The sequence below is a fragment of the Cynocephalus volans genome, chromosome 3 (assembly GCF_027409185.1).
Source record: "Cynocephalus volans isolate mCynVol1 chromosome 3, mCynVol1.pri, whole genome shotgun sequence".
NCBI lineage: Eukaryota > Metazoa > Chordata > Mammalia > Dermoptera > Cynocephalidae > Cynocephalus > Cynocephalus volans.
The window spans coordinates 82,774,123-82,788,435 of record NC_084462.1 but is presented as its reverse complement, the minus strand read 5'-3'; the positions used below and the strand labels follow the sequence as shown (position 1 = coordinate 82,788,435).

The 14,313-nt window shown below is 42.1% G+C and overlaps 1 protein-coding gene across 1 annotated transcript in view; it reads right to left on the bottom strand.

Annotated features, from left to right (window-relative positions):
- Nucleotides 1-7,839, bottom strand: part of RFX7 (regulatory factor X7) — a 137,405-nt gene extending 129,566 nt beyond the window's left edge. The window contains exon 1 of the mRNA XM_063091316.1: nt 7,163-7,839. Within this exon, the coding sequence (XP_062947386.1) occupies nt 7,163-7,323 (161 nt within the window). The 5' untranslated portion in view covers nt 7,324-7,839. The remainder of the gene's footprint in view (nt 1-7,162) is intronic.
- Between the last annotated feature and the right edge of the window lie 6,474 nt (nt 7,840-14,313).

Here is a 14,313-nt window from a genome sequence, read left to right as displayed (position 1 = left end):
AACAAGTTTATCTACTTCCAAGATACAGTGGGACAGACATTGGGTACACATTCCCATTTCGGAAGGGAGGAATAGAAAGGAAAAACAGTCCCCAAACAAATCCAAAACCCAAACAGGGCAAACATTAAGCACACTGGGGCACCTGGACCCCTAAAGCATTGGAGAACCTCACTCCTACAGCTCTGCCAAGTGCAGACCATTGAGCTGCCATGGTGCCTGCAGTTTTTCCAGGCTGGCGCTGCACACTGTCAGCAGCCCCACAGTTCTGGGCTCCTGGTGGCAGTCCTGCCATCCTGGCCCCACTAGATATTTCCTCAATGGGGGTTCTCCGTGGGGGCTCCGACCCTAATTTTCTGTTCCACATTCCTTCGTAGATGACCTCTGCAGTGGCTTCACCCCGGCAGCAGGTCTCTGCCTGAGTCCCCTGGCTTTTTCATACATCTTCCGAAATCTGGGTTGAGGCTGCCACACCTCCACTGCTCTCACATACTGCTGGCCTGCAAACTTAACACAACGTGAACGTCACCAAGGTTTTTGGCTCTTTTTCTTCAGAGGTGCTGAGGCAGGATTACTCCAGCCAAAGCAGCTAAGATGAGGGAGCAGTTTGCTGAGGGCAGCTGCACCCCAGGTCTGTCCTCCAGGACAACTCAGTCCTTCTAGGCCTCAGGGTCTGTGATGGGTGAGGCACCCTTCCACACTTCTCAAATGCCTTTAGGGCATTTTCTCCATTGTCCTGGTTAGTAGCATCTGGCTGCCTCACAGCCAAGATAATGTCTTTAGCAACCACTTTATCTGCTTCACCCTTGCATTTTTCTCCTGCTGTCTGCTTCTCTATCACATGGCCAGGCTGCAAATTTTCTGAATCTTTACACTCTGCTTCCCTTTTAAATTCTGGCTTTTGAATTACTTCAATCAGCTCAACTTACACCGGCTACTCACTCAGTCTCACGCAGTTGCAGCAGCATTTGCCCACAGTTCAAACAGCTGCATTTTCCCAGCCCATCAAGCAATGGCTGCCCTGCCCCTGTGCATATCTGCAGCTCTCCTGTAACCGCTGCCACTGAACAGGCACATAGTATCAGAGACTAACTTTTCCACCTTTTCACCAGGTGAAAACATACTTGAAATTATGCAGGGGCACCCATCCTCGTGTCATCTGCCCATCTGCAAGTGGCACTCTTTTCTCGGGTTTATACAGTACCCATCGAGCCATTGGGTTTAAGTGGCACCCTCCGAGCCATTTGCCTTCATTCAGACAAATGCAACATGCGTTTACTATGTCGTCTCTAAAGCACATTACACCATCCACCCCTACGTCCCATAGCTGCAGCAGCCATGGGCTCTCCCTGTTTCTGCTGCTATACTGTCTCAATTTCTTCTGCACAACAGGTCGTGCCTGGAGACGCATGGTTTTCCCTAACTCACCACTGGGTTAGTCGTCTTCCCTGGTGTGAGAGGCAGGAGTGGCCAGTCACTGCATGTCATCCTCCAGGACATTTATCCGTGCTTCCAACAACTCTGCTTTCTGCCACAAATCTTGATCAGTTTGCAGCATAGTTAACAGTAGCCAGGCTCTGGTCAGCAGAAAAGTGGCCATGGGCACCACAAGCTCAAGGACAGCCACATTTCCCCCCCCTCCCAAACGGTTTTGTGTTGTAGTACCTGGTCTAATGCTGCCCTGCAGTACACGGTGCAGCAACCAGATCCCGGTCAACAGGAAGGTGGCCATAGGGCAGAGCATATTCAAAAGTAGCCACATTTCCTCCTTCTTCCAAGGGCTTTTTGTTCCTGTACCTGCTCAGAATCCTGTCACAGACTATGCCTATTGTGGCGCTACGACTAATATCAGCATCCTGCCAACATCGCCAATTGTAGTGATCTTAATGCTGTTCATGACGCCAATTGTAAAACTACGAGACCACGCCAGTTGTCGGACTCTTTTACCTGCTGGTAATCCTGCTCCAACTAGGCCAATTGCTGAGCTAGGGCTGGGTCTGGAGCTCACAGACCCCTCAAGCCCATTGTCCAGACTGAGTCACAGACCCCTCACATGCCAGGCTGGGTCACCAGACCCCTTACACACAGGTCTATGAGCTAGGTAACTGGCAAACAGGTCCTTGGAAGCCGCAGGTTGGAAAGGCATGGGTGCTTGTGTGGCGGTGGCCACCGGAGGTAGTCAACCGCCAGCCAGCCTGCTTCACAAACTCTGAAGAACACAAGCATAGCAACAAAACTAAAAAGATACATTGGCACGCATGCGCACTAACACACACACACACACACACACACACACACACACACACACACACACACACACACACACACACACACACACAATTTGCTTACAAAGGAAGTGTTGAATCATACCCAACTGGACCAGAGGTGAGGGTCCTGACCAAACTATTCTATTTTCCCAACACCTACTAATACGAAAAACTAATGGTGAGACAGAAAATGATCAGTTCAGCACATACCATCATTCAAGTCACCTTCCAATGGAGAGAGCAAATTGGCCAATTATTTATATAAATACATATATGTTACCTAAACTAAATAGACGAGAAAATCGACGGGCTTGAAATTACTTAATTTGCCTTTTTGGTCAACAGGGAAGACAATTTCATCAGTTCCAAATTGTAACTGCCTTCTTTCTGGAATCAGAAACACTTAGTGTTGGGACACAACTGTTACACTTGCCTCAATACAGACAAGCAAAAAGTACCCTAAGTCTTTTTGAAGACAGGCTGAACTCAGTGTAGGCAGCATGTCAACCAACTAATCAAAAATATATGAAAAGCAGTTGGTGTACTAGTCAGTCTATTTTTAAAGCAAAATGAAGATCATGGACTTATGGTTAAAGTAAACTCTAAATTATGAGCTTACCGTAAATATTTCCCACTGCAGTTAGAGGCACAATAACTATTTCTCAGACAGAGCTAATAAACTGATCCAGAACCAAGGATAAAACCGAACTATTGAGCTCTAGGACAGGAGACAAAAATCAGAACTATGGCAACATTATGGATCACCATACTTTGCTTACTGTAAGTTAAGATGGAAACAAGAGACTAATCACTTAATATCTAATGTTTATTGTCATCACAATAAGAAACTAAATATTGCTCAATTTGGATTTAAATTAGAATTTAGAAAACATCCAAAATGGACCAGATAAATAATTCTACTCTGATGATCATTCTAAAACATACAAGATTCAGAAGTCTGTATGACTTACAGGATTAAATAAAGACAAGGAACACTGAACCCAGCACTGCTTCCAGGATCTGATAATGAATCAGAGGAATCCTACAGCTTCCCGGTCACTCAGTTTATCTCTTACCATAAAGTGGGTAGAACAATGATACATCTTATAGGGCCGTTTCAGGAAACGGTTTATAAGGTCTTACCTACAAATAAAGAGTTACACATATTATAACAACTAATTCTTTTAAGAATCCTTGAATTTGTTTGTTGAGTAAATACAGTATTAGGATTTTTTCTACAATAAAACATCAGGTTTTTTAAAAAATTTGTAGGTAAAAGTTTATCATCAATGTTAAAGCCTAACTCAAATATGTTAACCACTCCCACACATGTAGGTATGGGCTACTCTTAAACTTAACTAATCACAGGCAGAAGAGATCTCAAATGTAATTTTTTTCTATCCTATTTTTTCTCCATAGCAATTTTATTCTATAAGTAATTTCATTCTATCAAGTACAACTGCTTAAAAAAGGAAAAGAAAAGCACTTAGTAAATTTTTTGTTGTTGTTTAAACTAAATACAAACTTTCATATATACATTTTTAACTAGGAAGACACTGGGAGATAAGAGGAAGGGAAAACTTGCTTTAGTATTCTTTTTTTAGGTAACCAAAGATGGGTGCAATATAAGTTAAAGAACTGTACAGTTAGGTTGAGTTGTGGCTTTGTGTTAGGTGCCAGAATGAGTCTTCATTTAGAAAAAAGACATAGGTTACTAGTTTTCTTTTTTTAATAAAAAAAGTTCATAAAATTCTACTGTTTAGAAAATACAAATAACATTCTTATAGCATATTTAGTATTAAAACACACCTCTACAAGTAAGTCTCCTTTCAAGTGAAGAGTGTGATTTAGAACTTTTGTCTACCGAGTGGGAATGAGGTAGGTCAATAAATGTGCAGGCTTATTAACCTGGATTTACGTTGAAGGTATTCATAAACACATACAAACATAACACTATCAAGTTAGCAGTATATTTATTTTCTAGAACTACCTTAAAAACATACTATATTTCCAACTCTTAAGAAATATAGTTTCCAATATCATTAAGTACCGTGGTTTCAACTGTGAATACTTCATCTCTTTTTCAAAGACTCATTTATTGCTTGAAATTACCATGGACATACTTTTATCAAACAGTATTTTAGTTTAATAAACAGAATAAATTAATTATGAACTGAGATAATAAACAACCCATTGTCCAGCTAAAGGCCTACATCACATACTATATTTATATTTGTAGAGTAGGAAGACAAGTACAGACTTGTTTGTGACCTGCAAGCCCAGTAATTTAGAAACCATGATCAACCTAAATGCAAAACCCATTCGATCATTTTTTAATTTATTTTTTATTAGTATATTCATTATTACAAATCATAATTATTCTTTATGCCTCTTACCCAATATCTGATCATTTTTAAATGCCACATTTCTTTTGAATGTAATTTTAAGTTCTTCATTAGAAATGATACCAAAGGATAATATTGGAAGTAATACAAAACTGATAATCTCTCAGAAGATTATCAGGAGATAAAAAAATTGATAAAAAGGTATTATTGCCTCAGAAAAATGTGAAATGATATACCTAAAGAATTGCAATCCTATCTACTAAAGAGATTTAAATTCAATACATATAAATTATTTCTTAGGAATAGATGATAAAGGAGTTTTCAATTTTTAGCATCTTTATTTTATATAGTCATTTGATGAATAATATAAATCCAGTCTGTGGAGCAGTGGGTATGAGACCATATATCAAATATATCCACTAATGTTGTTCATTAACCACTAACGTTGCTTATTCTAAAGTTTTAAATATAATATAAAGAGACCATTATTGCAAATAGGATTTCTAAAGCTAAAAATTCAATGCTAGTTACTGCGCCATCACAATTGAAAAATAAAGATATAAAATGCATTTTGGGATTAAGGTATTGTTGTCCATTACTTTTTCAGAGCAAATATCAAAAACTGAAGTGCACTCTACTCCGGAAGTTTTTCTCATGTTAAAGTCAGGGCAGTTAAGTTGTAATGGATGTGTAAATATCAATTATCAATAAAAGAATTAAATTACATGATTTACTAAAGAGTGTACTCTATTATCATCATTATCCAAATGCTTTACTCAATTGCCTATTAAACTCTTATTTTAAAAGTATAAAGCGAAGATTCTTTTTCCTTATTGTTCTCATAATAAGTTAAAGTATACCTTAACTTTTAAAATTTGCCTTTCTCAAAAGATTTTAGTCCTTTAACTTGGATGTCCCTCATCTGAATGTAAAAACCAAGGTGCTTAATTCAATTTAATGATGACTTCAAAGACACTAAGCTACATCAAGTTAAGATGGGGAAAAAACACTGGTTTTGTGGAAATTTTGATGGTAAGCAGGAAATTAACCATCTTTTCTTTTAAATTACACCTTTAAAAAGGGGATGAGGGTATCCATTGAAGAATAAAGCCTGCTTTCTCTCACACTCACACACATACACAAGACAATCCTATTTATCTGACCTATTCAAGATGCCACAACATGACTATTGTCAAAGCCAAAAAATTCTCCTTTAGAATATTTAAACTTCATTTTAAAATTAAAACTGAAAGCAAGATATTCAACTGCCAACTACTGTGTAGTAGGAAACTATTAAAGCTTGCATTGACCTACTTCATATTACCATCATGACAACATGGATGTATGCCAAGAAGATAATGAAAATCGCTATATAACAAATCTTAATTTTGTTTTTAAAAATTGTCACTGTTTTTAAATGTGCAAGTACTGCACATGCAATGCCAGCTGCTTTATGATACGTTTGTTTTTAAACTGCAATATAAAAGTAAGGAGTTTTGATATTTTAGTAGCTATATTTCAATGATGGACCTGCAAGATTTAATTTTCAAAATCAGGGCTTTTTTTTAAACACCACATTTAATCCTATTTTTAAATGTTTATTAAAAGCAATCTCTTAAACAAAAAAGCAATACAGCTTTCCATTTTAAAAATAGTGCTACACTTTTAAAAAACGTCAGTTAATGAAGAATCCTTCAAAACAATGCAAGTTCATGTTCAAGGAATATTTGCAATGGCTCTAACAGAGGATAGGCTTAACTCGGTGTATTATTAAAAGACTGCCACCAGTCTTTAAGAGTTCGACCTGATGCTGAAATGTTGGAAATTCTCATACAAGAAAGTACAGAAATAGCAAAGGATATTTCATCTATAGTTTCTTTAAAAAGACACACGAAATGGCAAGACTTTTATTTGATTTCCCATTTTTAAAATCAAAATATCACTACAGGTGTAAATTACTACCTTAAAGTAAAATATTTTATACTAAGAAGCACTTTCTTCACAATCAATACAAGACCAAAAAAACTCCCTGGAAGGGAAATTTAATATTAGAATAAAGGAAGCAAAAACACCCAGAAACAGCTGCTAACCCAACTGAAAGGAAGAGACACATTAGGTTTTGTGCTGCATATTAATATTCTTACGCACAATGTCTGGTGAAAATTCACAATACACTTCTTCCTCCCTCTATGACTACAAAAAGGAGTAAACACATTTTACATTTCCCAGTTCCAAATTCATGCTACCATCATGCAATACGACTTAATTTCGACCTATATTCCTCTTTACGCTAAATGAAAAACGCAAATAACTTGTTTATCTGCACTCACAATTGAGGTGAGGGTTTTAAAAGCATTTTTTGGCTAAGGACACCAGGGGCTGATGCAAAGTCCCCATACCTCCAGAGATCCTACAAATATGCACCCGACTCGGGAAACCCACATTCAATGAATACATCAGCCTCTCCTCCGCTCCCTCGCCCGCCGCCCCCACCCCCTTTGCAGCAGAAATGTGCCTGGGCTTTTTTACCCCAGCGATGGAGGATCCTCTTACCAGATGGAGTTCTTGATCTTGTGTTGCAGCGCGTTGGCCTCTGTCCCTGGCAGCCCGGGCACAAGGGCTGGCAGAGCCACCCCCGAGTTGGGGGCGCTGGGGGGAAGCTGCTGATGGGCATCAGGCTGCTGTGGTGGCGGTTGTTGTTGTTCCTCTGCCATCGTTGCTGGAGGGGTGGGAGGGAGGGAGGGAAGATGGGGGCGCGGGGAAGGGTGAGGGAAGAGACGGGGAGGGGAGGACGAAGGGGGAGGGGGGAGGAGAAGAGGAGGGGGAGGAGAGGAGGAGGAGGAGGAGGAAGGAAGCTGGATAAGCTAGGCCTTTACCCCAGGGCTCGAGTGAGTCGCTTTCGCCTGCCGCCTGGGGGACATCACCGGGGAGACCGAGCGGCTCCTCACGGCCGGGGCGCTTCACCGCGGGAAAGGCATGGCGGCGCCCCTCAGCCCCCCGCCGCCGCCGCCGCCTCCCGTCAGCGGCCGGGCCTGGGGGTGGGGTGGGGTGGTGAGGAGGGGGCGTCTGAAGACGACGTGCGGGGGGACAGGCTCCCCGCAAAATCCAAGGAGAACGGTTGCTCAGGGACTTGGCGGCCCGGCTTTCCTTCCTCGCCCCCGGGGCTTTCTCCTCCGGGGTCCCCGCTCTGCTGCAGCCCCAGGCTCCGCTCCACGCCACTCCCCACACCGTCGCCGCTCGCTCCCGGCCCCGCCGCCGCTGCCGCCGCCGCCGCGGCCGCCGCTGCCCTGCCAGCCCCGGAGGCAGCCCAGTGCGCGCAGCCGCACTGCGGCCCGGCGTAGAAGGCACAACACCTACAGCTCCGCCGGGAGGGGGGGGGCGTGGACGAGTGTGTGCGGGCTACGGGCGCGGGGGGCCGGGCGGGGGGCGCACCGGTGCAGAGGGCGGGTGGCCCGGGGAGCGCCGCCAAGGGCCGGGGGGACTGGCCGCGCTGGTGGAGGATAGTAAGAAAACGTGGGGGAGGTGCTGGCGAGAGAAAGACAACTTGCGTGAGGAGGGGGAGGAGAAACCACAGTTAATAATATTTGGCGTGTGGAGATGGCATTTTAAGTTCATTTTTTGCATTTTCAAAACAAGTAAAGTGACATAAATCAACGTTATTCTCCCTCCCCTCGACACATGAGGATTACTTTCTCCTTGAATAAATGAAGAGAACTATAGCAGGTAAGAGGTTGAGCTGACTTTCCAGAAGCCCCCCAAGAAGAGCACCCGTTGGAATTAACCACCCTTTAGGTAATTCTGTCTCGAACGAAAATCGCAAGTCAGGAGCTGGGTTGAATGCTCCTCGGTCGGGCATTCAAAGCCCTCCAAATCTGGCCCCACTTTAGCTATCCAATCATAGCTGCCTCCATCCCCCTGCAAGAACTCCCGGCTCCAATCAGTGAAGTCTCCATGCCATCCTCAGCGCGCAGCAGATTCATTCTTCCTTCGTGCCTTTGCTCATGCTGTTCCCCTCCACCCCCACCCCACCCCCTTTCCAGGAATGCCCTCCCTCTTCCTTTATACCGCTCCGGATTCAACCCAGGCTCCAAGGCATAGCTCAAGTCGCGGCTTGTCAGGGTCCCTGGCAGCCAAGGCCCCTGCCTGTATCTGAAAGAAACGCATGTAGTATTCACAACATGGAGGCTCAAGCTTCAGCCACAAGCTCCTTCCTTTGGAGCCAGTTGAATACGACCCCCACCCCCGACGCAGACTCTGCACCACTACCCGCCCCCCCTTCCCATTCATACTTAAGAGATTGCTTTGCCCTCTAAGAGTAAGACTCCCTGTCACAAACAAGCCAGTCCCCTTTAAGAGCAGAGGAATTGGCTTTTCTAGGGGGGGCTGATCAGGGAGGCCTAAGCTGCCTGGGTGTAGAAGACAACAGCCAAGGCCTCTGGCACGAGATGGAACAGCTGCTCAGCTCACACTGACCTTTTCTCTGGGCCTGTGGGTGTTATAAGCCCTTCAGCTTTAACTTTTCTGAAAGAGTTTCTATCAGGTTCCTACCTGTCAGATACCTCTGGCCACTTTCCTGTTGTGCGTGGACTTTGGGCTGTGAGGCTCTGCCACCTTTTCAACTCCTAGTGAGTGGTGAATCTGATTGGCTTGGGTTGCCTGGCCTTTGAGTGCTCAGTTCCCTGCCTTGGCCTGAAAACCTTTTGCTTTTGTCCACTGTGCCCTTCGGCCCGGCCCAGACTCGAGGCCCAGACTCACCCTGAATGCTTGCATATGGGGGTGGGTTGGGTGGGAGGATGGAAGAAGGACACCTGTGTGCAAAACACAACTCCTTCGTAAGGATCCAGGCCACTTGGATTCCTTTGTGCTCCAAATACCCATTGCACTGATTGTATCACACAAATGAGCCCCCTTTTCCATAACCTAAGCTTAGCCTATTAGCTCAGCCTCTTTAGGATACTATAGGTTGTTTATTAAATTCATTTTGCATATGTGCCCTTGAGTCCTATGTAAACAGTATTTTTCTGGACCAGATTGATAAGGTGTGTACTAGACAGAAGCTTTGAAGAAGAATAAAAATAGCTAATGTTTGTTAAACACTTTCAGTATGCCAGAGTAGCACTTTCCATACACTATCATAGTTATTCCTCCCCCAAACTGTACAATGTAGGTACTATTATTCTCCCTATTTTACAGATGAAATGGAATCTTAGAGAGGTTAAATATCCTTAAAGTTACCCAAGGAGCCAGGGTTTAAATCCTGGGAATTTAATTCCAGAGCCTACAAGTCATGCTGAAACTAGGATTATACGGAAAAATCTTGATTGTATATATATAAGCTCTATATCCATGGGGAAGATGGGAAAGTCATTGGGGAAAGTTGCCAAGTCCCCCAGGTTCTAATTTTTTACCTTGCGGAGAAAGAATGATGGCTCTACGTTGCCACACCCTGGGAGGGGGAGATCCTTAGGGAGTGGGAGACTCATCCAAGGAAGGTAATGTATCTGAGACCTGCCGCCAAAGGCCTTAAGAAAAGGAAGCTGAGAACTAAGACTTTTTGGAAAGTTCGCTACCTGGTGTCACACAGGCTGGCTTCCCGAGTGCAACTTTTGAGTTTTTAATAGGTTCCATAAAAGAGCCACGTTGCCCCAGCAGCCACTAGAGGGCTCAGCAGAGCTGCAACCCGGAGCTGCCCTCTAGCGGCAGTGCTGGTGGGAGTATGTTGGTCCGTACAGGCCTTCAAAGGACCAACAGGCGGTTGAAGGAAACATCTGGAACTCAGGTTCAGCCAACAATGAGAAGGGTGGCAGATAGTATCAGACCGGAGAGATCTTATTGCCAGAATGAGGCATCCTTTCAGAGAGGATAGGGTCAGCCACCACTGCTCACTTCACCTATGGGCATAGAGTGTGTGTTTTGTTACAGTCTTCAGAAAAGACTGAATAAAACTATGCCACTAAGAAACTTGAAAACACCTGGAGTTACCCAAAATTTGGGGTGGGGACTCAAGCCAAACCCAGAAACCCTGAATAAAGGCAGAAGTGTAGCCATGTGCTTCTCAGATTGAGTGTGTACCCCTCTAGTTATGAAACCCTGTACTAAAACCCCTCAAGGACCCAAAACCAATGTGGCTCATTTTCTCAAAGCTTACGTTTGACTCAGTGGGAAGTAATGTAAAACATTATAGGAAGCATGGGTTTTTAAGCTAACACGCTAGATTGTGATACTGTATAAATTTATTTTCCCCTGTGAGAGGGTACACCAGTGGAAAATTTTGAGGAACACTGATGTAGTGGGGAAGAAAAACCCTGGTCTTAGAGTCAGAAGACCTGGAAATTCAAACCCTCTGTTTCTATCTCTATAAAAATGAAAACAATGACTTGCCTAACAGGGTTGTTGTAACGAACAACATGAAATGATATGTAAATCATGGGACTGCTGTACAACGTGGATTGTGAGCACCTCAAGGTAGTGACTATGTTTTATTTCTCTTAGTAGTTCCAGGACATAATTCCTGATTCCTTGGTGTTTAATAAATACTTGTTGAATTCATAGTTACCTAACCTTAATTTTCCTAGTCAGTACATTATACCATCTTGTTCTGTTATGTCTGTAAACCTTCCTTCCTTTATGAACCCATAAACATTGATCATATATTTATCATGCCTGATTAATGTGTCAAGTACAGAAAATATAAATAAATAAGACCTGGTCCCAACTCGAAGTAATTTACCTTCTATGGAGCAGAGAGACATATTTTTTTTTTTTTTTTTTTTTTTTTTAAATTTTATTTTGTCGATATACATTGTAGCTGATTATTGCTTCCCATCACCAAAACCTCCCTCCCTTCTCCCTCCCCCCCTCCCCCCCGACAATGTCCTTTCTGTTTGCTTGTTGTATCAACTTCGAATAATTGTGGTTGTTATATCTTCTTCCCCCCCCCCGGTTTGTGTGTGTGTGTGTGTGTGTATGTGTGTGTGTGAATTTATATATTAATTTTTAGCTCCCTCCAATAAGTGAGAACATGTGGTATTTCTCTTTCTGTGCCTGACTTGTTTCACTTAATATAATTCTCTCAAGGTCCATCCATGTTGTTGCAAATGGCAGTATTTCATTCGTTTTGATAGCTGAGTAGTATTCCATTGTGTAGATGTACCACATTTTCCGTATCCACTCATCTGATGATGGGCATTTGGGCTGGTTCCAACTCTTGGCTATTGTAAAGAGTGCTGCGATGAACATTGGGGAACAGGTATACCTTCGACTTGATGATTTCCATTCCTCTGGGTATATTCCCAACAGTGGGATGGCTGGGTCGTATGGTAGATCTATTTGCAATTGTTTAAGGAACCTCCATACCATTTTCCATAGAGGCTGCACCATTTTGCAGTCCCACCAACAATGTATGAGAGTTCCTTTTTCTCCGCAGCCTCGCCAGCATTTATCGCTCAGAGTCTTTTGGATTTTAGCCATCCTAACTGGGGTTAGATGGTATCTCAATGTGGTTTTGATTTGCATTTCCCGGATGCTGAGTGATGTTGAGCATTTTTTCATATGTCTGTTGGACATTTGGATATCTTCCTTAGAGAAATGCCTACTTAGCTCTTTTGCCCATTTTTTAATTGGGTTGCTTGTTTTCTTCTTGTAAAGTTGTTTGAGTTCCTTATATATTCTGGATATTAATCCTTTGTCAGATGTATATTTTGCAAATATTTTCTCCCACTCTGTTGGTTGTCTTTTAACTCTTTTAATTGTTTCTTTTGCTGTGCAGAAGCTTTTTAGTTTGATATAATCCCATTTGTTTATTTTTCCTTTGGTTGCCCGTGCTTTTGGGGTCGTATTCATGAAGTCTGTGCCCAGTCCTATTTCCTGAAGTGTTTCTCCTATGTTTTCTTTAAGAAGTTTTATTGTCTCAGGGTGTATATTTAAATCCTTAATCCATTTTGAGTTGATTTTAGTATACGGTGAGAGGTATGGATCTAGTTTCATTCTCCTGCATATCGATATCCAGTTATCCCAGCACCACTTGCTGAAGAGGCAGTCCCTTCGCCACTGAATAGGCTTGGTGCCTTTGTCAAAGATCAGATGGCAGTAAGTGTGTGGGTTGATTTCTGGATTCTCTATTCTATTCCATTGGTCAGTGTGTCTGTTTTTATGCCAGTACCATACTGTTTTGGTTATTATAGCTTTGTAGTATAGCTTAAAGTCAGGTAGTGTTATGCCTCCAGCTTTATTTTTTTTGCTGAGCATTGCTTTAGCTATTCGTGGTCTTTTATTGTTCCATATAAATGTCTGAATAGTTTTTTCCATTTCTGAGAAAAATGTCTTTGGAATTTTGATGGGGATTGCATTGAATTTGTATATCACTTTGGGTAGTATGGACATTTTCACTATGTTGATTCTTCCAATCCAAGAGCATGGAATATCTTTCCATCTTCTTGTATCCTCTCTAATTTCTCTCAGCAGTGGTTTGTAGTTCTCATTATAGAGATTTTTCACCTCCTTGGTTAACTCAATTCCTAAGTATTTTATTTTTTTGGTGGCTATTGTAAATGGGCAGGCTTTCTTGATTTCTCCTTCTGCATGTTCACTATTGGAGAAAAGAAATGCTACTGATTTTTGTGTGTTGATTTTGTATCCTGCTACTGTGCTGAAATCATTTATCAATTCCAACAGTTTTTTTGTAGAGGTTTTAGGCTGTCCGATATATAGGATCATGTCATCTGCAAACAGGGACAGTTTGACTTCATCTTTTCCAATCTGGATGCCCTTTATTTCCTTCTCTTCTCTAATTGCTCTGGCTAGTACTTCCAACACTATGTTGAATAGAAGTGGTGAGAGTGGGCATCCTTGTCTAGTGCCTGTTCTTAAAGGAAAAGCTTTCAGCTTTTCCCCATTCAGGATGATATTGGCAGTGGGTTTGTCATATATGGCTTTAATTATGTTGAGATACTTTCCCTCTATACCTAACTTATAGAGGGTCTTTGTCATGAATGAGTGCTGAACTTTATCAAATGCTTTTTCAGCATCTATAGAGATGATCATATGGTCCTTGTGTCTGAGTTTATTAATATGGTGTATCACATTTATTGATTTGCGTATGTTGAACCAACCTTGCATCCCTGGGATGAATCCCACTTGATCGTGATGAATAATTTTTCGTATGTGTTGCTGTATTCTGTTTGCTAGTATTTTAGTGAGGATTTTTGCATCTATATTCATCAAGGATATCGGCCTGTAGTTTTCTTTTTTGGTTATATCTTTACCTGGTTTTGGTATCAGGATGATGTTTGCTTCATAGAATGAGTTTGGGAGATTTGCGTCCGTTTCAATCTTTTGGAATAGTTTGTAAAGAATCGGTGTCAATTCCTCTTTGAATGTTTGGTAAAATTCTGCTGTGAATCCATCTGGTCCTGGGCTTTTCTTTGTTGGGAGCCTTCTGATAACAGCTTCAATCTCCTTTATTGTTATTGGTCTGTTCAAATTTTCTACGTCTTCACGGTTCAGTTTTGGGAGCTTGTGTGTGTCCAGAAATTTATCCATTTCCTCCAGATTTTCAAATTTGTTGGCGTATAGTTGTTTATAGTAGTCTCGAATGATTCCTTGTATTTCAGATGAATCAGTTGTAATATCGCCTTTTTCATTTCTAATTTTTGTTATTTGAGTCTTCTCTCTTCTTTTTTTTGTTAGCCATGCTAATGGTTTGT